This window comes from Ursus maritimus, unplaced genomic scaffold (genome assembly GCF_017311325.1).
Source record: "Ursus maritimus isolate PB19 unplaced genomic scaffold, ASM1731132v1 scaffold_3, whole genome shotgun sequence".
Lineage (NCBI taxonomy): Eukaryota > Metazoa > Chordata > Mammalia > Carnivora > Ursidae > Ursus > Ursus maritimus.
Genome location: NW_024425563.1, coordinates 6,371,275 through 6,394,801, shown reverse-complemented (window position 1 = coordinate 6,394,801; position 23,527 = coordinate 6,371,275). Strand labels below are relative to the sequence as shown.

At 47.4% G+C, this 23,527-nt stretch overlaps 1 protein-coding gene across 1 annotated transcript; it reads left to right on the top strand.

Annotated features, from left to right (window-relative positions):
* The first annotated feature begins 16,079 nt into the window (after positions 1 to 16,079).
* LOC103660963 (GTPase IMAP family member 5) lies at positions 16,080 to 22,885 on the top strand. Its single transcript, XM_040643813.1, has 3 exons — positions 16,080 to 16,243; positions 20,568 to 20,616; positions 21,828 to 22,885. Exons 2-3 carry the CDS (start codon positions 20,574 to 20,576, stop codon positions 22,712 to 22,714), a joined length of 930 nt encoding a protein of 309 aa, XP_040499747.1. The 5' UTR covers positions 16,080 to 16,243; positions 20,568 to 20,573; the 3' UTR covers positions 22,715 to 22,885.
* Positions 22,886 to 23,527: the final 642 nt, after the last annotated feature.

The window sequence follows — 23,527 nt, the reverse complement described above, 5'->3', positions numbered from 1 at the left end:
CACTACATGGAGACAATGGACTAGTCCATGTTCAAGCTTGAAGGCAGGTACTAAGAGGAATGAATGTGGCAGGAAATAGTGGGCAGTGGGGTAGCTACCCATGGAGGGAAGCAGCTAGATTTGGAAATTAGGGTGTTAATGACTATATTACTGGTCCTTATCATTGGATCAATATTTGGTGTTAATGACTTGGAGGGCCCCAGGTAACTGTTTTCAAACTTCCAATAAAGGCACAGACAGGAACAGTTTTGTAATTTGCAAGGTCTGGCACAAAATGAAAATGCTAGGCTCTTTCTTAAAAAAGAATTTCAAGATGACATCAATAGAACATTAAACCCTTCTAAGCACAGGGCCCTGTGCAACTATACAGGTCACTTTCCCATGAAGTTGATCTTGATAAGGCTGCATACGTAGGAGTCTAGAGGAGACCCAGAACAGTGTCTCCTGCTCGAAAGTTCTCTCCCATTGCCCAGTTTCATTTCATTCTACATATTCCTTGAGAAACTTGCCCAGTCAGAGCCAACTTGGATGTTTTCCTGGTCAGCTAATTGTTTCTCCAGGTATTATGCTCAGGTACACTGGTAAGGTCCCTAGAGGGAACGGGGGAGTCGTTGAGACAGAATCCATGGATGCCATAGGGAATAGGATCCAGGTCTCAAATGGTAGCAGCCTTGAGACCATTGGCCAAAGAGGAGCATCTGGCACATATCAGTCCCATCCTGAACCCGAACTTAGGAGTGATCTCTCTCTACAAGATTGGAGAGGAACGGGGTTGCCCCATATTTCTGCTGTATTGTTCACATAGCCACGCTCCTCATTGATGAGAGCTCCCTTCGACTCACAGCACAGCTGTGTGCTGCTGGTCCCCAACTGCAACCCCCTGAGCAGCCCTGTCGCCCCAGGATGCTGCTCCCCTCACACAGTCAGAAGCAGAGAGATGAACGTGCAGAAAGCCACAGCTTCCTGTTTTACATTTTCCTATTTTTCTTTACATCACACACACACACACACACACACACACACACACACATACACACACACACACACGCGGCCATGTGGATATAATGAATTTTCCAGAAAGTTGTGGGGTCATTAAAAGACATTTCTTTAAATTCCATGGAAGTCTTCCTTGGGGTGTTTTCTGCTGCTGGGATCTTAGATAAATTCAAAGCTCAATTTATGAAGACATTGCAGAAATAATAACAGGAAATGTAAATAATGGCTCCTCACACCGTCTACATATGTCACCTTGGTGTATCGGTTTCCTTTGCTGCCACAACAAATTACCAAAAATTACCAAAAATTAAGCCTAAAGCAATATAAATGTAGTCTCTTACAGTTCTGGAGGTCAAGGGCCTTATCTTATGTAGATAAAATCAAGGTCTCAGCAGAGCTGGTTCTTTCTGAAGCCTCCAGGAGAGAATCCATCCTTGCCTCTTTAAGCTTCTAGAAGCTGCCAGCATTCCTTGGCTCATGGCCTCATCACACCAATCTCTGCTGCCTCCAACCCATTGCCTTCTTCCTCCTTTGACCTTCTTGCCTCCCCCAACAAGGACCTCTGTGACTACATCAGGGCCCACCCAGATAATCCAGAATAATCTCCTCACTTCAAAGTCATTAACTTAAGCACATCTGCAAAGATGCTTTGCCATCAAGTTACATTCACAGGTCCTGGGGATGTGGCTATCTTTCAGGGGGCCTCTCTTCAGCCTAGGACACTTGGGTGAGTTAACCTCTCTGCACCTGACTCTCCTAATCTTTACAGTGGAGCACCTGCTTCAGGGGGTTGTTACGAAGCTGAAGTAGTGCATGTGGTAGTTAGACCTCTGCCTGGATCACAGTGATCACCAAGTATTAGTTTGTAGTAGTGACAGAAGCTTTGATGCTAGTCCCGGGTCAGAGTTACCCTCCAACAGCTGGCGTACTGTAAGATTTCACATCGTAGCTGTCTGCAAGAGTCAGCTTGGACCATAACACCACGATCTGGGGGCTTAAGCAAAAGGCATTTATCTCCCACCCTTCCGGAGACTAAAGCCCAAGGTCAATGGGCCAGCCAACTCCTTTCCCTGGGGAGGGCTCACTACCCACTTGCAGATGGGACCTTCTCACTGTGTCCACACCTGGGGGCAGGAGGAAGCAGCTGTCTGGTACTCCTTCTTACTAAGGCATGAATCCCATCATGAGGACCCCACATTCATGACCTCATGGAAACTTAATTACCTCCAATATGCCTTATCCCAAATACCGTCACATTAAGGGTTAGGGATTCAACATATGAATTTGGGGGGGGAGAGACACAATTTAGCCCACAGCAGGACCCAAATACATGAACAGAACTGAAGGCGCCTCAGGGAGAGGAGGAGAGCTCGGCAAACCCTTACTTCATGTCTTCTGTTCCTGCTGAGGGCCTGTCCTCATACCCTGAGAATGGCAGATATGAAACTTCTAAGACTTGGTTGATTCCTGGCCCAGCTTCTCATCCTCTGTCTATGCATCTGAAAATACTTCCTTCCTACATCTTCAAGAAATAAAAATCTAAACTTCTGCCAGGAAACACTACCTCCTTTGGCCAGAGACCAACATGGGGACAGACACACGGCTTAATGCAGTGTGTCATTTAGCAAGAAGGTCAAACAGATCATGGGTGAGGAAAGCGGCCAGGGATATTGGAGCCTGTTCTCTTGTCACCAAATAAAATTCGTTAACTCCCCTTTCTAACAATCCGCTTTAAGTGAATTATGGGATATCGCTCAAACCTCCTGGGTTCTCCCCACTCACTCCTCCCCAAAGGGTACTACCCGAGAAAGAAGACTCAACCCCTCCACAGCCTGTCTCCTGGGGCGAGGGACTTGGATTATCTCTACCCCTCCACTCACACGTCTTTATTGAAATGGTCTTCTGGCCCCAGGGACTCACGAGAAGAGCTGCCTCCTGCAGTCTGAGGTCGGCTCCTCACAAAAGAGATACGGTGCTCCATGTGCCAGTGCACTTGGAGCTGGATTCCTCAAAGGAAACATGGATCAAAGCCTCATGAAATAAAGACTGGCCCCCCAGAGACTTTTACTCTCTTCCACTCTGATATATTCGGTTATTCTAATAAGTTAACCACAACCATTCAGTCAGCTATCAAACAGTCTCTGCTTCCTTCTTAGGCTTGTCTGAAGACTCTGCCAAAAGCTACGTTCAGAATTCGTACCTTCAAAAGAGAAGCACAGTCTCAGAGTTTCACAGGAAAAACTGTAGGAGGTAATGGAACTATTCGTACTCCAAATAGACTCTTTGGAGCAGGTTTCCAAGATGGCAGCACTTAGTCAACGCTTGGACTGTGCCAGTGAGCAGAGCCAGGACTGCTGAGACTCTCAGTCTGGAGGCATATATCCCCCATGACATCAGACAACTCAAGATCCAGCACAGTGAGAATTAATTACATGGGACGGAATGAACGGATTAAGGAGATTTCATCGTGGTTAGTTGTTTGGAATATCGATGGCATTATTTTCAATGTTCTATTTGTATGGATATATGAGCAAATCTGATTTCTTTCTCCTTAAAGTATCTCCAATCCACAATTTAGTACACTATGAATTTGTAAACTCTTATCAACCATCTTTTTCAAACTTTTTTATAGCAAACCAAATAATAAGTGAAAGATCTTTTTTTTTTTTTAAAGATTTTATTTATTTATTTGACAGAGATAGAGACAGCCAGTGAGAGAGGGAACACAAGCAGGGGGAGTAGGAGAGGAAGAAGCAGGCTCCTAGCGGAGGAGCCTGATGTGGGGCTCGATCCCATAACGCCGGGATCACGCCCTGAGCTGAAGGCAGACGCTTAACCGCTATGCCACCCAGGCGCCCCGTGAAAGATCTTTTTAATTGTAAAAAGTGAATTTAGAAACCATAAGTTATTAAAATAATGATATCAAGGTAAAATTCAGCTAGTCACAAAACTAAGATTAAAGGGCTATTTTGTTTTTCTTCTTTTCACCTATTAAATTAGTGATTTAATTTTAATTTTTACTTTTTTTATTAATAATATATAATGTATTTTTTGTTTCAGGGGTACAGGTTTGTGATTCATCAGTCTTACACAATATGAAGCACTCACCACAACACCTACCCTCCCCAATGTCCATCACCCAGCCACCCAACCCCCACAACCATTTTTAAATGTTAGCTGATCTTCACTTAGCCTCAGAATTTCAAAACAAATGCTTCTGCTGAGTCTCGTTCAGTTTCAGGCTGATAGAATCATTTGTATAGGTTCAGTAAAAATCTATGCTCTGTTTTACAAAGATACAATTGGAAAAAACCATTCTGCCTGAAGCTCATATGTACAGTGTGGTTTTTTTTAAGTGGCAGGGGGACACAAGGAGAGGGAGACTCCTAAAAAGACTGCACATCCAGAGCGGATCCTATTGTAGGGCTCGATCTCAAGACCCCCAACATCATGACCTGCGCCAAAATCAAGAGTCAGATGCTGAACTGACTGAGCCACCCAGGTGCCCCCACAGTGTGATGTCTGAGAGGGATTTTTATTTAATCAAGGACAAGCACACCACTAAGGAGCAATGGTCGGTGTTATAGGCGGAGCAAATGCCTACAAAACCTTCCCAAGAAAACATGACATCTGGCTTCCAGGATCCCAGTCTCTCGGGGAATAAGGAAGTACACTCCCTGGCACTTCAGAAAACTTGGCAAACTTTGGAGACCTCAAAAAGAGGAAAATTCACTGAGATGTATAGGCACAGCATGCAAATTTTATTGGAGAAAGTATTGGTGTCTCTGTTTCCTACCCTTGGGATAGAAGAATGATAGAGGCTTTGAAAAGTCTCATTCAAGATTCATTTTGAAAATTTCCTGAAGAAGTCTGTTCTTTGGAATTCATAGTTGCTTAATACTGTTAGGCTGAGCAAATTCAAAGAGGCTTTTCCAGTTCATTAAGATTCTTGCTGCATTCATGTCAGTCATCAGGCCATGCGTGATAAAGCCAGTCTTCTGGGGACAACGATAATTGTTGGAGACTGTCTATGATCACAAAGTGGCAACACCGTTAAAATGGTCCACAATTTAGAAATAGGTAAGAGAGATTGCTGAGTGTTCTTTCTTTCTGTGCGATGCTTGCTCACTTCACTGTCATCTGAGATATTTTACAACGCTGTAAGGAAAGAGAGGTGTTTTACACATTTCCGCCTTATAGATATGCAAACAATTTTCTGTCTGGTAGAATATATAACTCAAAAGGTACATATTACAACTCTCTTGGAGAGCTGACCCTAGATTCTCAAATGAACTTTGAACCAATTATAATATCCTACTGGTTCCCTCATTAACTAATGAGGTGAGCAAAACTTTGATTATACTTGCACAACAGTCCGTGATTTTGCTTTTTTTTTTTTTAATGTAGGCTCCATGCCCAATGTAAAGACCAACCCAAGGCTGAACTGAGGAGCCTAAGATTAAGACCCAAGCTGAGATCAGGAGTCAGCCTCTCAACTGACTGAGCCAGCCAGGCGCCCCATGATTTTCCCTTCTTTGAAAACTTCATTCTAACAAGAAAGACAGGCAGAAATAGCAGGAGCAAAGCCTTGGAGGTGGAACTATACTGGTTTTTTTTTTTTTTTTTTTTTAATGTAGGCTCCATGCCCAATGTAAAGACCAACCCAGGGCCGAACTGAGGAGCCTAAGATTAAGACCCAAGCTGAGATCAGGAGTCAGCCTCTCAACTGACTGAGCCAGCCAGGCGCCCCATGATTTTCCTTTTTTTGAAAACTTCACTCTAACAAGAAAGACAGGCAGAAATAGCAGGAGCAAAGCCTTGGAGGTGGAACTATACTGGACACAGGCACGGAAGAACAAACAATTTGGAGTGGAGGAACGATTACCAGCCTTTTTTTTTTTTCTACTGTGTTCCAGGCACTGGCCTTTATGTCATTACCACCTTGAATCCTTACAACCGTGTGAAACAGATATTAACAGGAACAATCAATGATAATTTGGGGATGCAGAGCTCCCCTGAAACTACTATATTACGGGATCACGCCCTGAGCTGAAGGCAGATGCTTAACGACTGCGCCACCCAGGCGCCCCTACAAGCCTTTTTTGAGGGCCTACTGTTTTCCAAGCACTGGCCTTTATGTCATTACCACCTTGACTCCTTACAACCGTGTAAAACAGATATTAACAGGAACAATCAATGATAATTTGGGGATACAGAGCTCCCCTGAAACTACTATATTACATTGCTTCTCAAGGGAAGAAGGAGAAGATGGGCTTTGGCAGAAAAGTTGAGACAGATTGTAATGACTGTTGAGTACCAGGCCAGGGAATGTGGACTCTCAGCCCTAGGCACTAGAAGTCTCCCCAGAACCAGTGACATAAGAAAACTATCCCATTGGGTTTACCTAGAACTGCAAGGAGGACAGGAAAGGAAGAGATTGGGGGGGTGTATTTTACCCTCAAACAGCATGCAATGTCCCTTTCTTACCACCCACTGTAGGTTGAATATTCTGCCTCAAAGACATGCTCACGTCCTAACTCCTGGTACCTGACAGTGTGGCCTTATTTGGAATAGGGTCTTTGCCACGTCATGAAGTCCAGATGAGGTGGTTAAGGTGAGCCCTAATCCAATGACTGGAATTGTTTTAAAATGAAGGAGATTAAGGACAGATACACGGGGGCACCTGGGTGGCTCGGTGGGTTTAGCTTTTTACTCTTGATTGTGGCTCAGGTCATGATCTCAGGGGTCGGGCGGTCGAGCCCCCCATTGGGCTCTGAGCTAGGCAGGGAGTCCGCGTTAGGCTTCTCTCCATTTGTATCCCTGCCTCTGCCCCTGCTCCTGCACATACTCTCGCTCGCTCTCTCTAAACACAAACGCACGCAGATACGCAAAAAACACCATGTGACAAAAGGGGCAGAGACGGGAGCGATGTACCTATGAGCCAAAGAACACCACAGACAGCCAGGACCCCCCAGAAGCTAAGAGGAGGCAAGGAAGGACCCTTCCCCAGAGACTTCAGAGAGCGTGCGGCCCTGAAAACGACCTGACGTGGGACTTCTAGCGTCTATAACCATGAGACGGTAAATGTCTGCTGCTTTGAGCAACTGTTTCCTGTCGTTTCTTACAGCAGCCCTGGGAAACTACTCTGGATTTCGGGGCCAAGAAATGGGGTGCGGCTCTAAAATTAACCAAAATGTAGATGTGGTTTCGAAATTGCGTAATGGAGAAAGGCGGGAAGAATCCCGAATACAGGACAGGAAAGGCCTAGATCTCCCTGAAGACACCACTGCTGGAAAGATGAACACAAGGGCACTTGGTCGTGAGGTCGCAGACGGAGTGGGGGACCATGTGCTGGGCACCGGAGGAAACACGGCACTTGGCACAAAGTGGCAGGGAAGTCCTCTGTACTGAGTTCCACTGAGTTGGGGTGGACGGTAGGCCGTGTCAGTGACGAACTGGAATGTTCAGCAGAGGACGCTTTCGAGAAAAGTGCGGGAGGTGCACACCTTGCTGGTTTCTCTTTGCTGCTTCTCATAAAATGCAAGAGGAAAGAGACTGGCGACGCATCCACCAGCCTAGGAGCACCGAGATGGCCAGCAACCAGCCGAGCCCAGGAAGAAGCAAGCAAGGGCCTTCCCTAGAGCGTCAGAGAGAACACGCTCTGTGGCCATCTTGCTTGTGGACTCCGGGGGCGACGAGAGATCAAGTTCTGCTGTTGCAGGAACAGGGCTAGGAGCTGACTATGTCCCCTTCCCCTCTCCTCCACCATTCCCCCTGCCCATGTTTGGTCCCATCCTCTTCACAACCCGAGGATCTCCCCTGCATCACACCCCGTGAGCAGGGCGAATTCCCTGGACCATGTTCTTCCTCATCTCCCACCACGTATCTGGCCCAGATGGACCGGGGAAGTCTCAGTGAGGAGAGAAGTGGCGTTCTCAGGAGAATTGAGATTTAAATCCTCTAAAGAATTGTTTTTGTCAACAATTTGTACAACACCAAAACAAAAACTAAAAATCGTTTCTTCTAAAGAGAGATAGAGGGGCGCCTGGGTGGTTCAGTCACTTAAGCATCTGCCTTCTGCTCAGGCCATGATCTCAGGTCCTGGGATTGAGCCCCATGTCAGGCTCTCTGCTCAGTGGGGAGTCAGCTTCTCACTCTCCCTCTCCCTCCAGCAGCTTGTGCTCTCTCTCTCTCAAATAAATAAAATCTGAACAAAAATCAGAGAGAGAGAGAGAGGAACTTAAGGCCTGCCAATGCAGGCAAGGCCTCCTGATGTCTTCAGGGAAACAGGTAGACTGTCCAGGTGGGGTGCGCTGAGGGGGTGAGGAACCCCATTTGCCTAAAAGGGAAAAGCATGCCCCAGCCCCAGCAGCAAGCGCCAATCGCATGCTCTTACATCATAGCAGAACCACTTAAAAGAACGATTTTATCTTAATCAGCACTGAGTGTCTCCCGTTAATATATGAAATGCAGCCAGTGGGAAAGTTGTGGGTCTGATTGTGCCACTATCAGAATCTAGGGCTTGGAGGAAACCAAAAAACAAACCAAGAAAACCATAACCCACATGAGCCCCAGGATCTTTACGGATGAGAAGATAGGGAAGTCCGAGATGATCTCAATCGCAGGCCAGCTACAGCCTGGTATCACAGCAAAGGGCTGGGGCCGCGCCAGCGAGACAAATCCCCGGACTCTCCCACGGGCCCGAAGTGGGCGCCCTGGCCCGCAGAGCTGTGCGACTTCTCAGAGGCTGCTGGTTGTCGTTCTAAACCTGCACGGAGAAGCGGGGCACCGTGACCCTCTACAGGAGACCACGGGGGGAGCCCAGTGCTGGGCTCCGGGCTTGAGGGGTCTGCTGTGAGCCCTGTGAGTCTGAGCCTTCTTCTCCCGGGGCTTTTGAGTCGCTGGGGCCTTCAGAGTAACGGACAGTTACAGCCAGTTCCCGATACCAGCTTTGTTTTCCCCCTGGCACCCAGAGCCCGACAAGCAAGAAGCAAGGCAACAGGCCCGGCTCTGCCCCAGGTTTCGGCTCCTCTCAGCGCACCTGCAGCTCCCTTCCTTCCTCGTCCACCTAGACTTTTCCGTCCCACACCTCCAAACCCCACAGCCTTTGCTTGGCCAGCCCCTGGATTCTTAGCCATTCCCTGGCGGAGACCGGGGGTCGGGGACAGAGTTCAGAGGCTGCCAGAAGCGGCCCACAGCACTCGGTGACTTGCTCGCTCTCTGGGATTTCCAAGTGACTTCGCACACTTGCTGCTGCTACCTTCCCTTCTTTCTTTTGGTTTCAGCTTGACATCGCTTGTTGCTTCACTCTGACCTTCCTGTAGAGAGAGCACTTCTAAGTGCTTTACTGCAAATGAGAAATGTGATCAATAAAACGTTGAGAAGGGGGGGCCTGGGTGGCTCCGTCCTCTAAGGGTCCGACTCTTGGTTCTGGCTCAGGTCATGATCTCGGGCTTGTGGGATTGGGCCCCACATGTGGCTGCCCGCTCAGTGGGGAGTGTGCTTCCCCCTCTCTCTAAAATAAATAAATAAATCTGTAAAACAAACTGACAAGGGATAAAGGAACGGCGGTAATGCACATGTCAGCACACCCAGCATAGTGTTTTCTTCTTGTCCCCATAATCCCCTACATTTCCGATAAATGAACAACAGGGTGATTTATTGTAAACTGACTTGCATACAGACAAACATGCATCTTATCTCACCCACAGCCATTTCCTGCCTCTCCTCCCCAGAGTCCGTCTTCCTCACCACTTAGAGCTGTGGACACACAGGCCACAAAGGCTAGGTTACAGGCCCATGTCCCCCTCTTTTTTTTTAAGATTTTCTTTATTTGTTTGTTTGACAGAGAGAGAGAGAGTGCTCACAAGCAGGGAGGAGAGGCAGAGGCAGAGAGAGACGCACACTCCCCGCGGAGCAGGGAGCCCAATGCAGGGCTTGATCCCTGGACTCTGGGATCATGACCTGAGCCAAAGGCAGATGCTTAACCCAGTGGGGAGTCTGCTTCTCCCGCTCTCTCTGCCCCTCCCCTCTGTTCGGGTTCTCTCTCTCTTGAATCTATAAATAAGATCTTAAAAAAAAAAAACACCAACACCATCAACAAGCAATTCAATTAAAAAACGGGCAGAGGAACTAAATAGACATTTTTCCAAAGCAGACATACAAATGGCCGATAGGAACATGAAAAGGTGTTCTGTGTCGCTATCATCAGGGAAATGCAAATCAAAACCACAATGAGCTCTCGCCTCATACCTGTCAGAATGACTGTCATCAAGAATAGAAGCGATGACAAGTGTTGGCGAGGATGTGGAGAAAAGGGGACACTCGTGCACTGTTGTTGGGAATGTAAATTGGTGCAGCCACTGTGGGAAACAGTATGGAGGGTTCTCCAAAAATTACATAAACGGCTGGCTATTTTACTCACCTCTCTCATGACCCTCCTGCGAGAAGAAACAGATACTTGGGTGAGAAAGACCAACTGAGGCTAGACTAAACTTCGTATGAAAAATTTCTATCCTCTTCCTGCTGTCCGATCTTTAATGGCTGGAAAGGTCCTCCTTTTCTTTAAGAATGATGGGACTGGCAGATAGGAACACGCTGGTGACCCTGTCCACACTGATGTCCAGCCAAGGGAAGGAGACTCTCAAGAGGCCATTTCATAGGAAAAACACCTAAAAGACCAAAAGGCAATTAGAGATAAGACTAGTGGGGCAGAGGCTGGAATTGACAGAGGCTTCAGAAATCTCAGCTACTCTTCTCTGAAGTTACAGCCCATTCTGGGGACAAGATGGGGTCTCCCAGGGACCTTCGGAAAACATCGACACAGTCCAAGGCAGGGGTGGGTTTCCCATCGGAAAGGATGCAAAGGCACCCCTGACTGGCCATGGTCCTGTCCCTTTAAATTGTCATCCTCTCTTCCTGGGCTCTGAGCAATGAGAGGCTCTGACACTTCCTCCCCACGCTGGGAGGAGCATTCTTCTGCACTCACAACCGAAGGGAAAGCACTAGGCCAGGGGCCTCTCCAGCCAACCTCTGACCCTGTCACCACTGCTGTGGGAATGTTGAGCCCACAGGGCTAGGGGGTCTTCCGGGGAGTGGGGGCTTTGAGGACTTGGGGGTCTGTGCGAGCTCAGTGAGCGAGCACCTGAATTCTCCTACCTCTGAGGAAGGGAAGCAGGCTCTAGAAAGGATAGCTTCACACTTTCAAGCTTTTAAGGAGCTCTGAGTTTCAAACAAAGTAAGTTCTGTGGACGTGCTCAGCATCTTCTCCAGCGGTGGCAAGCACCCACTCCTATTCAGAATGAAATCCCTTCTCCTCCCTACTCCCCGACTAGTAATAAAGGGTTTGCTAGAAGGACTCCAGGAGCAGAGCACACTGGAGAAGTCTGCAGACACTCCCTGAAGGCAGATGTGGCAAAGCTGAAAGATATTTCTGGGACAAAGAAGCCAGTCTAACCTTAAAACACGATGCAAAGTGAAAAATTATGTCTGTGAGCTGCATCCTCCCCAAACACTTGACCTCCTCAGCCCCGTGAGTGGCAGGGACTGGCAGAAGCCAGTGAGAATACAATTTCTCCAAATGAAAACAAAAGTGAAACATGAGTGAGAAAAAGAAAAACAGAATAGTGCCCAAGAGCTGTAAAGAATTCAAACAGGTAACAGGTGTATCAAAAATACCAGAAGAAAAAGAGAGAGAATGAGCAGAAGAAATATTTAAGGAGATAATGCTTGAGACTGTTCTAAGAACAATGAAAGACACAAAGACACAAATTCAAGAATCCCAGAGAAGCTCAGGCAGGAAAAATACAGAAACAAACAAATAAAAATCTAGGCACTTCACGCCAAACCGTAAAAACCAAAAGATAAAGAGAAAAACTTAAAAATAACTTGGGGGCTCGGGGGGGACAGATTATATTAAAGGAAAAAAGACTGTCATTACAGATGATTTCTTGTCAGAGTGTGCAGGGCAGAAGACAACGAGTGATATCGGTATATCACCGAAAGAACAACAGTGTCAGCCCAGATTTCTAGAAGCAATAAAATTAGCCTTCAGATATGAAGGTGAGCTAAAGGCTGTCTCACAGGAGCCGAGCCGGTTCCCTGTCAGCCCACCTGCATGACAACAAATATTGGAAGAAGGTCTTCAGGCCAAAGGACTGAATGTGATACCAGACAGAAATTTGTAGTTACCAAAGGCAATAAAAAGCTCCAAAATTGGCAAACAAGAAGATAAATAGAAAGACCATTTTTTATATATTTATAACTCTAAAAGATAATGCTCTAAGACAAAAACGGTCACAGTGTTTTGAGGAACCTATGACATATGTAAAAGTCAAACATATAAGATACGACGGCACACGGGAGGGAGAAATTGTACGTACACTAGTGTAACTTCCTTAAACTACATGTGACGTGGCCTAATGTTACTGACACGTAGACTGTGATAAACAGTCTGAACACCCCCGAACAAGCAGGGACTGTCAGATTGGATTAAAATGCAAGACCAACTATACGTTATTTAAAAGAAACTCACTATAAATATAACCAGTGTATTCGTTTTCTCTTAGTGCCTCATGAATTACCCCCAACGTGGCAACGTAAAACAGCACACGCTTATGAGCTCACAGTTCCTGTGGGTCAGGGGTCCAGGCACAGCCTAACTGCGTCCTCTGCTCAGTGTCCACAAAGCTTCAGTCAAGGTGTCAGCCATGCGGCGGTTCTCATCTGGAGTTCAGGATTCTTTCCCAAATCCATTCAAGTTGTGGGCAGAATTGAGCTGCTTGTGGTTGTAGGACTGAGGTCCTCCTGGAAGGTCCAGAGGCTGCCCTTCTTGACAGGAGATTCACAATAAGGAATATTTGCTTTCTTCAAAGCCAGCAGGAGAATCTCTTGCTTTTCAAACTTTCTTGATTAGGTCAGGCCCACCTGGTATAATCCCCCTTTGACTAACCTAAAACCAGCAGATCAGGGACCTTAATTCCATGGCAGAGTCCCTTCACCTTTGCCATGGGAAGTGGCTTCCATCCTACTCACAGGTCTGCCCGTGCTCACGGGGAGGGGATAGCCCAGGGCACGTACACCAGGACCAGGGAAGCTTGGGGCCCATCTAAGAATTCTGTCTGCCACCACAACATAGATGGGTTAGAAGTAAAAGGATGTGTAAAGTAATTCCATGAAAACACTAATAAAAGGAAAGCTGAATCACTATATAGTAGAAAACAGGTTACAAACAAGGAATATTATCAAAGAAAGGGGCGCCTGGGTGGCTCAGTCAGTTAAGCAACCGACTCTTGGTTTTGGTTCAAGTCGTGATCTGAGGGTCTTGAGATGGAGCCCCCATAGGGCTCTGCGCTCAGCACGACATCTGCTTGAGGGTCTCTCTCCCTCTGCCCCTCTTGCTCATGCTCTGTCTCTCTCTCTCGAACAAATAAATAGATGTTAAAATAAAAAGATAAAGACAGACATTACAGAAGGATAAATATGTCAATTTACCAGGAAGACATAACAATCTTAAAATGTGTACACCTAAAACTTCTTCAAAATACATGAAGCAAGAGCTAAACAAATCAAAAGGATAGATAAATCCAAAAGTATACTCGGAGATTTTAACCTCCTTTCTCACTATTCAGTAAGACACATAGACAGAAAATCAGTAAGAATACAGGAGACATAAGGCTGGAGACTTTCCCCGAAGGTCAGCAGAAGGCCAGGAAGCCCATCCTTATCTCTCCAATTCAACATCATACTGGACATCCAGCCAGTGAAATGAGGCAAGGAAAACAAAGAAACAAGTCATAAAAAGTGGAAGGGAAATAATAAATCTCTCTTTATACAGAAGTGACATGATTATTCATGTAGAAAATCCCAAAAGGCAAAAAATATTCCAGAACTAATAAATTAGCTCAGCAAGGTAGGAGAATGCAGGTCAACATGCAAGGATCGATCATAATCTGTGTATTAGCAACGAACCACTGGAAATTGGAATTACATCATCAGTACTCTTATAATAGCATTAAAAGCCATGAACGTCTTTGGGATAAATCTAAGATTTTAGTGCCAAAAACTACAAATGTTGATGAGAAAAATCAAAGAAGACCTAAATCAATAGAGAGAGCGCCTATGTTTGTGGATAAGAAGATTCAATATTGTTAAGATGTCAATTCTCCCCCAATTTCATTAATAGAGCAACGCAACCTCAGTCAAAATCCAAGTGGGATTTTTTGGTAGATATTCACAAGCTTCTTCTAAAGTTCATATGAAAAAAAACAAAGAACTAAAACTATTTTGATTAAGAAAAGGTGGAGGATTCACCCTCCCTGATTGCAAGGTTTACTTTAAATCTACATTCATCATAACTGTGTGTGACAAATGGTATTGTCAAGTCCTCTTACTTGAGAAGTAGTCACAGTTCACTTGAGAGCAGGGACGGAGTGGGTGCACCTGCCTGGCCACACAGCAGGCTACGATCTCCTTGTGTTTGCAATCTCTCTGAGGACCGCCTGTGATACACGTCGCATTCTGGTTTAATGCCCGTTCCAAGAGAAAACTGTTTTCTTTCTCTTCCATTGTAGTGGAGAGGTTTTCCAAGTTGGCAAGAGATTGTTTTAAATTATATTCCCCCCAAAATCTCACACAATGATGATCAGGTGACTCTAAGCCTACCTTCCAATATCAACAGAAAGGAACCTGGAGATTCTCTAGGACAAGACCGGGCCCTGCCTAAGCACATAGTGTGTTCTGATCTTGCTTTGCACCGTGATTGGGTTTTGCTGATTTAATTCCACTTCCAATTAACATACGGAGCTATGTGAGTTTCAGGTGTTCAATACAGTGCTTCAACAATTCTAGACGTTACTCACTGCTCGTCATGGTAAATGCACTCTGAATCCCCATGACCTGTGTCACCCACTCTCCACCCACCTCCCCTCTGGTAACCATCAGTTTGTTCTCCAGGGTTAAGAGTCTCTTTCTTGGCTTATCTCTTGTTTTCTTTGTTCATTTGTTTTCTTTCTTACATTCCACATATGAGTGAAATCATAGGGCGCTTGTCTCTCTCTGACTTATCTTTGTGTTGCACCCTTTACATCCATCCATGTTGCAAGTGGCAAGATTTCTTCTTAGGGCTAAATAATATTCCATTGCATATAAACCGGATCTTCCTTATCCACTCATCTATTGCTTGCAGGGTTTGGCTCTTGTAAATGAGGCTGCAAATACAGGAGGTTGCCTTTCAGCTCTGTTGAGCCTTTCCTTAGCTCTGCAGAATCTCTGTATTTTGATGTGGCCCCAACAGCTTCCTGAGGCAAGAGAAACAAATGCAAAGTACTTGTTTTACATTCCTAACTCTACCCTTAACTGTGCAATCAGTTGACAAAAAGAAGAGGCACAGCCTCCCAACCCTCACCCCCACCCCCCACTCCCAATAAATGGACACAGAAGATCCAGACCCCTAAAGCCCCTTAGCGCTGTTTGTCAGAGGACAGAGGAGGGACAGCCAGCACAAGGGGTCTGCAAAGTCCTTCAAATCCCGTCCTTAGAGCTGCTCTTTCAGCCCCTCTGTGGACTACCACAGCCTTTCTGTCCCTGGTAAGCAAGAGCATTCTAGAAGCAGAGCCTTGACTAGGGTCTGGGGAGTCCCTCGGAGCAGGTGCTCCTGCCATAGGGGCTGTGGGAAGTGGCTGGCGCATCATAGGGTTTTCCTGGGTCACTGGGGCCCTTTCTTAACCTGGGGGTCCCTGCACTGCCCTCAGAGACTCTACCTCCAGGTTCTGCTTATTTTAAGGAGTCCTAAAAAGGAAATGGGAGGGGGCATGGCGACCCCGGCAGGCTCAGGCAGCAATTGTCCCCTTAAGGGACCCACATGCCCAGAGCTCTGTGCTCTCAGGGTGCTTCGGGCAGCAGTTTCTCAGCAGTTTCTCCGCGGACAGAGAGGGTCTGTCCAGGTCCATGCGGAGCAGGGGCCATGCTCCCTAAGCCTCTTTGCCTTCTGGCGCCCAGGCCCCGCCCTGGAACCTAGGGCCTCACTGGAGGCTCCTCCCCAGCTTCACCCCCATCCTGCTTCCTTCTCTGTCCTCGCTGCCCAGAGAGCAGCCAGGAGAACCTCCAGCCGCCAGAGAGCCGCCCGCCCGCCCCCCCCAGAGCTACCTAAGGCCAGATAGACCCCTCTCCCCACCCCGGAGAGCTACCTGTACCCTGAGAGCAGACTGGAGAGCCGCCATCCAGGAGGGAGCCCTCAGCGCTGCGCCTGGTAAGGGGAACCCAGTGCCAGTCCCGGGGTCTTTGGGGGTCTGAGGGCCTGGGGTCTGGTTCCCAGCTGGTGACTCTGGTGTGATCTCAGGCTACCGCCCTTGTGGGTTCACCCCTCAGTGGACCGGGAAGGTGATGGTCCGAGTTTCGTGCACAGTGGGCTCGGGTTGGCCTGGAAACAGGCTGGGAACTTCTCCCCCTGCACTCACAACCCAGGGATTTCATGGTTCTTATCTTCTCTGTCCGGTTGCCTCCTTCTTAGCCCCTTTGATCCTCGTAAGCCTTTCAGGGTTTCAGAAAGCTGGACTGACATTGTCCTCCCATTTGACAGATGAGAAAACCGAAACTCCCCAGGTGCCCTAGCTGGATGGGGACACACTTGACCATTTCCCTTTCCTGCCTTCTCATATCCCTCCCCACCTCCCCAGAGCCCTGACTTGTGCCAAGGCCCAGAAAGGTCTGGGACAGCAGAATGGATTCTCAGCGTTCCAAAGGGCAAATATGGGATCATTATTTTCCCACCGCCCTTGAGCCAGGAGTTTCAGAGGAGACCCCTCAGGGGACATTGTCTCATGACTTTGATTCTCTCCCAATTCCACCCCCCCCCACCCTGTTTCCTATGACATGATGTGGGTCTCTATTGTACGGCAAACTGGCTATGCTCAGAGCATATGGGAACAAGCCTAACCCTTTAGTGAGAGACACAGCACAACATCACAGTGACTGACGTGCCCAACAAGTGACTCTCATACCAGGAAGTACAGGGACTGGGCAGATGAGTGAAGGAGATACTTATGAATAAGGCAGACAAAAAATATTTTTATCTTCCTGGAATAGCATTAGAGAGCGTGCTTTCTCATGATTTGATAAAATAAAGCATCATCATGATAAAATCAGGCTCACATAATTTTAAAATCAGAATGTACAGTATGTTTCTTTGCCTTAAACTCCTACCTAAGCTAGATCCTCCCACCGTCCCTGTCTGATGCTGCCGTAATCTCTGCTTGCTCGCTGCCTGCCGCTCTCTCCTGATACCTGGTCGCGTTTTGGAGATGAGATAGAATTTTCCTTTGGGGGAAGACATCTGCCTCCATTCCCTGTTCTCTCACTTCTGCCTGCTCTGACATTGACACGTGCCACCTTTCTTCAGTGCAGGTGCCTCCGTCTTTTCTGACGATTATTCCATCCTGTTAATATTTTGTCTGGAACTCATTTTAGCCTTTCTGTCAATATCCTTTCTGACTCGCCTCTGGACACTTTTTTAAAAGTATTTTATTTATTTATTTTATTTTAGAGAGAGGGCATGCGCCAGGCCCAGGAGGAGAAGGGGCAGAGGGAGACAATCTCCAGCAGATACCGCACTGAGCAGGGAGCCAGGCGAGGGGCTTAATCTCACTGCACCGAGATCATGCTCTGAGCCAAATTCAAGAGTCAGACACTTAACCAGTTGAGCCACCCAGTGCCTCTGGACACTTTCTTATCTATTAACATCTGCCTAAAAATCTGTCCCTCTCGGGGACGGATGTCTGCCCCTCATCGGACGGCTCAGAAGAGGGCTCAGGAGAACCACCTGGGCTGCATCTCAGCTAATGAAACCTGAGGTTCCCTGGCTTTCTGTGTCAGCCGCATTGCTCCATTTGGGTCTCACTTAACCAAGTCAAAACACCAGATTGTTTTAAATCTAAATACAGAGCCACTCCTTCCTGCTGCAATTTTATCTTTGAATAATCTTTAAAAAAAAATGCACACAAGTTTTTGCAATGCAATCCTCTATGTTCATTGAAGGCAGACTGGGGTGCTAACGTTGTATGTGGGGTTCCAAAAGGCTCTTGAATTTCTTGGAATGATCTCTTTTACACCCTGTGGAATCAAGGAGGATATGCAGACCTAGGAGACCCCCCTCTTTTTTAATCTTAGCTCTGTGACCATTTGGTGACCTTGGGCAGGACATGTGATGCTCAGTTTCCCAATATGGAAATAGACATTTCAACACCTATCTTGATCCCATCACAGGGGATTGAGTGGGACAATTAGAATCATGGGCAGGAACGAAGTTTGAAGGTTACAGATGGCCGCACAGAGAATGCTTCCAATGACGAAGCCCATCGTCAACACCCTCCCCTCTCGCATCGTCCTTACCACATGACTGGATTGATTCCAGCGTGTTTTCTGAATGTCATCTCAAGTAGAGGATGTCAGAGAACATGAGCAGTTGTAGCAAAAGCCCGAGTGTAATTGACCAGAGGCTAGGACAGCCCGTGGCAAATGGTGAGGAAAATGCTCTTCTCAGGGCTTAAGGAAAGGAGGGAACCGGGGAAAGGAGGGAGAAGGAAAGCGAGAAAGGAAACAAAGGAAGGAAGTGGTCTTAATATATTCTGCTAACCTGGAAGTAGATGGTATCCCCCAAGGAGGGCCAAAAAACTCCACTGCATGAAGGCAAGAAGGTGCCAAAGTTATTTCTTTAGAACCAAAGCAACCTGAGTAACAAACTATGAAAAACACTTTTGATTCAACGGGAATGATTAAAACGCAAGTTTAAGCGGATTAAGATGTCCTCACTTACACCCGTAAGAGTGACAAAAAATTAAGTGTAAGGTCACCAAGCACTCGTGCGTGTTTGGGAATTCTCCTATGTGGCGGTGCCAGTGGGAGTTCGCCGAACCGTCCTGGGCTGGGACGTGGCGATACCGGGTCAGCTGGCAGCTGTCTGTCCCAGGTAACTTGTTGCACGTGTGCCCCACAGAGATGGGATGATTTTGCAACATTGTTTGTAGAAGCAAGCATGCTGTTTGAAACAGCTTAAATATTTGCTAATAAATATTTAAGGGGTACCTTGGGGGGCTCAGTCCATTGAGCATCCAGCTCTTAATTTCGGCTCAGATCACGATCTCAGGGTCATGGGATCGAGCCCCACATCAGGCTCCACGCTCTCTGTGGAGTCAGCTTGAGATTCTCGCCCTCTGCCCCTCCCCCTGCTCATGCTCTCTCTAAATAAATAAATAAAATCTTTGAAAAAATAATCGATAAAATGTTACATACATGACATCATTTCTACAAAAACTTGCAAATAGAAAAGCAGCACTATACATTATCTCTAGAGACACGTGTATGTAGAATTATCAACAGACAAACGAGAATGATCCCTAAAGTCCTCAGGATACTGGCTCCCTCTGAACAACAGAGCAAGGGGGACTGAGGCTGGGGAGCCAAAAACTGTGAATGGAGCCATATGTGTAATGTTTCCATTTCTCGATCAAACAGAACAGCTGCAGCAGAGAGGCCGAAATAGTTACAGTCGTTCGTGGCACGTGGTCCCCATTTCTTGGATACTTCTCCACTTCAAAAGTTGGTTTCATAACCGCATCATCTTTAAAACTGAATAAATGCAACACAGCCTCAGAGTTCATCGTAATTCCGGTTGGGTGTCTTGGGCACACTTGCCTTTTCTAACACCAGGAAGAAGGACCCAATATTCTGCCTCGTTCCAGTGCAACTTTTATGCCAAGGGTTGTCTCAATTTCTGCTTAAATCTGCTGGCAGACAAAAATGGTGATATTTCGAGACCAGGCCCCCAGAGCCTTCCAGGAAAGAAGCTGGATTAAAATCTGAGCAGGAGATGAGGTTATCTTGAATTTGTCCGCCATGTTGATTCTTTCCCTTCGGTTATAGCACTACCTTCTCTCCCCCAGCTCCCCGGCACGGGGCAGGCAGGGGTGAGTGGAGGTGGTAAGGAAGGTGTCAGTGCTCGGCTCTCTACCACTCTTTCCTCTACTGTCAGTCCCTGAAGGAGTCCTTGTCCCTGCTCTGCCCTCCCACCGAAAGGAACCTTGTGCTTTCCTCTTTGCCCCTGGAATATCCGTGGGATCCTGCATCTAGGACTGGAAATTCTCTACTTCAGACACTCCGATGTCATTTACAGCAATGCAGTTTTTTTTCCGTATTCTAGCAAGTTCACCTACTTTGATTGCAATCAATAATAATAATGTCCCACTCCTGGTTCCACAGAAGAATGCTTTCTTCATTTCATGCCTTTTCAAGTTGGAGAGAGATAATCAACTGATATTTTTAAAAAATATTTCATAATTTCCTGTAAGTTAAAAAAAAAAAAAAGCAACAGTGCATTGCGTTAACATAACCTAGCTTTGCCTGGGGTTTGCCTAAATTTAGTCATAGATGTTTGGAAGTATAATAGGAGTGAGAAAATTAGCAATGGAAATGGCTCATCCCAGGATAATTATTCCTAAATGTCTGATTTGAAAGTGTTCTCAGGCCTAGCAACTCCTTATGGACACTTGCTTTTACTCCTTTCCTGTTTTCTATTCCAGGAGAGGATGGAAGGGCTTCAGAGGGGCAGATATGGAACGATGGCTGAAGGTAAGGAAGCCCGGATGTTCTCAGGAGCTCCAGGCACCTGGGAGAGTTGCTGTTCTCTCCACCGACCCCCACCTCGAACACAGGGACAGAAACCCTGTAATTCGGAAGTGAAGAAGAAAAAGACAACTATCACTTGTGCTTTACCTTCCCTGTGTTCACCCCCACCCACTGTCACCCGCACATGATCTGTGGGAAATGTGGAAGCGAAACTCCCAAGTCAGGGTTTGAAGGATTTGGAACCAGATTGTGAAAAAATTTCTCTTTGCCGGTCTGCTCCCAACTAGAAAGAGGAAAGTTCCCATAGAGATTTAGGAATCATGCTTGCTACAAATACTCAGGGAAAGGAGGAACCAACACGGAGTAGAAGGAATAAAGTAAGAGATTTTAGGAGGCTGAAATGAACTTAATTCGTTTGAACTCGTAAGAACTCTAAAGTCCTGGGGTTCTCACCCTTCTTTGCCCCTTGAAGATTTTACTCTTGGCTCCGTGTCGCCCTCCCCAACTCCGTTCTGTAGTCATCTCCTGTAGTCCGTTGGCCAGAGCTCTCCAACCCCCGTGCTTCTAATGCTCTTCCTCTTCACCAGCCTCACATCCAGGGGCATCTCCCAGGCTTTGTCCTTGACATTCATGACCTTCTGTCATGTCAATGTCAAAGATCCAACTGTCCACCCTGAGAGCAGAGACCCAGTACGTTGAGCTGCCCTTGGCGGGAGGTCACTGTAGCTCTGACCTCTGAGACGTCCTATACCCCTGAGGTTCCGACGTATGAAGCGCTGCTGTGCGAGGATGATGGGGATGTGGGGGTGGCAAGACGTGGTAATAGTTTCTCACTTGTGGCTTCTCGTCCTCTATCTCCTTCTAATCTTATATTTATTTAGCATGAAATTGGCCAAAGCACCATCTGTGGAAAAGAACGGGGACCACAGTCCTTTTCCCATAAAAAGCCATGTTTTCCCTGCTCTAGAGGAATTGTTAGGGATCCTTGGGCACGTCCTCCCTTGGCTGTGGGTCAGAGCATGAGCTTCTAATGCAGGGTTTCTATGATCCACAAGCATCCTAAAGTTGTGTACAAACTTTTGTATGTATCTCGATAGCATTGGTTTTGGGGAGGGAGGTCCACGAGCTTTCATGAGATACCATGAAGGTCCATGACCTGAGAATCCTAAGAATCACTAGCTCAGCAAGAAACAAAGAACTGGGTTTTTTTATAGGCAGAGAGGAAGATAAGTGGTTTGCAACATCGTCCTCACTGAGGATCATCCTGGTGGGCAAGACGGGCACTGGGAAGAGTGCCACAGGGAACAGCATCCTCTGCCAGCCAGTGTTTGAGTCCAGACTGGGGAGCCAGCCCGTGACCAAGACGTGCCAGGCGGAGACAGGGACCTGGAATGGAAGGAACCTCCTGGTTGTCGACACGCCCTCCATCTTCGAGGCGGAGGCTCAGACCCAAGGGATGTGCACGGACATCGCGGACTGCTACCTGCTCTCCGCCCCGGGGCCCCATGTGCTGCTGCTGGTGACCCAACTGGGGCGCTTCACTGCCCAGGACACGGTGGCCGTGAGGAGGGTGAAGGAGGTCTTTGGGGCGGGAGCCATGAAGCACGTGGTGGTCCTCTTCACCCACAAGGAGGACTTGAACGGCGAGTCCTTGGACGATTACATCACACACACGGACAACCAGAGCCTGAAGAGCCTGGTGCAGGAGTGCGGGAGGCGTTACTGTGGCTTCAACAACAGGGCCACCGGGGAGGAGCAGAGGGAGCAGCTGGCCGAGCTGATGGCTGTGGTGGGGAGGCTGGAGAGGGAGAACGAGGGCGCCTTCCACAGCAATGACCTCTTCTTTGAAGCCCAGAGGCTGCAGCGAGAGGGGGGAGGCGCCCACGGGGAAGAGCGCAGGCGCTACCTGGCCAAGGTGCGGGCGCAGCTGGAAAAGCAAAGGCGGGACCTGAGAGACAGCAGGAGTAACTGGGCGTGCGGGGCGCTCCTCAAAGTCAGAAGGTGGATGCTTTCTAACATTGGGATAACTGCTGTCCTCATTATATGCATTTTGATTTTTCTTGCCACTTTAATTAACTTGTGTATTACACATGGACACTGAGCATTTTCAGTGATTGCTGCCATCAGCGGGTTCATGTGTTCAGAGTCTCCATCTCTGTGTCAGATTCTTTGCTTTTTACATAATTTCACGTTCTGTTTCTCTTTGTCACGTCGGACATGCTGTCCATTTTCTTCAAGTGCTTTTAGGTCAATAAAATCAAAGGAAAAATTGTTTTTCTTGTTTTGTTTTGTTAAAAATTGTGATGGTACACGAGAAACTGTCCAGAAATATTTCAGACATGAAGGGAAGCAGGTGTTGGGTGGTGAAGCCGTGGGGATGTCCCACCTCTTGGCCCTACTTTGTCCGGTCAGGCTATTGAAGGGAGACAGGTGTTCTGTGAAAAGCCGTTGGCAGAATTCCTTATTTTATTCAGAAACATACCTGATTCCATCAGCGTTAGTCATGAAAGGTGATGCCCACCCCCACCTCCACCCCTGCGAGACAGAATGATGAGGATGGGTTTGGGAGGGTTGGTCCTGAGGCGAGAAGAGGGCCGGGAACAGGTGCAGGAGGGGGCGTGTGCATGGTGGGGAAGGAGAGAAAGGGTTCAGCACAGCAGGATGGGGTCTGAGCCTTAAGAAAAGCAGTCACTGGGAAATTCTCAGGGGTCGGGAAATAAAGGAACTATAATTTCTTAGAGCAGGAGTGGCAGCACCGAATAGTGAATATTTTAGACCGTTAAAAACGGTCTATAGTTGGGGCGCCTGGGTGGCTCCATCGGTTAAGTGTCTGCCTTCAGCTCAGGTCCTGCTCTCAGGGGCCCTGGAATCGAGCCCTGGGTCAGGCTCCCTGCTCAGACTCAGGGGAGTCTGC

Excerpts from the sequence above, each read along its gene's own strand:
- LOC103660963 (XM_040643813.1), top strand. The coding sequence starts at position 20,574 with ATGGAAGGGCTTCAGAGGGGCAGATATGGAACGATGGCTGAAG. Across the intron at positions 20,617-21,827 it reads ATATGGAACGATGGCTGAAG|GCAGAGAGGAAGATAAGTGG; the intron begins GTAAGGAAGCCC and ends GTTTTTTTATAG.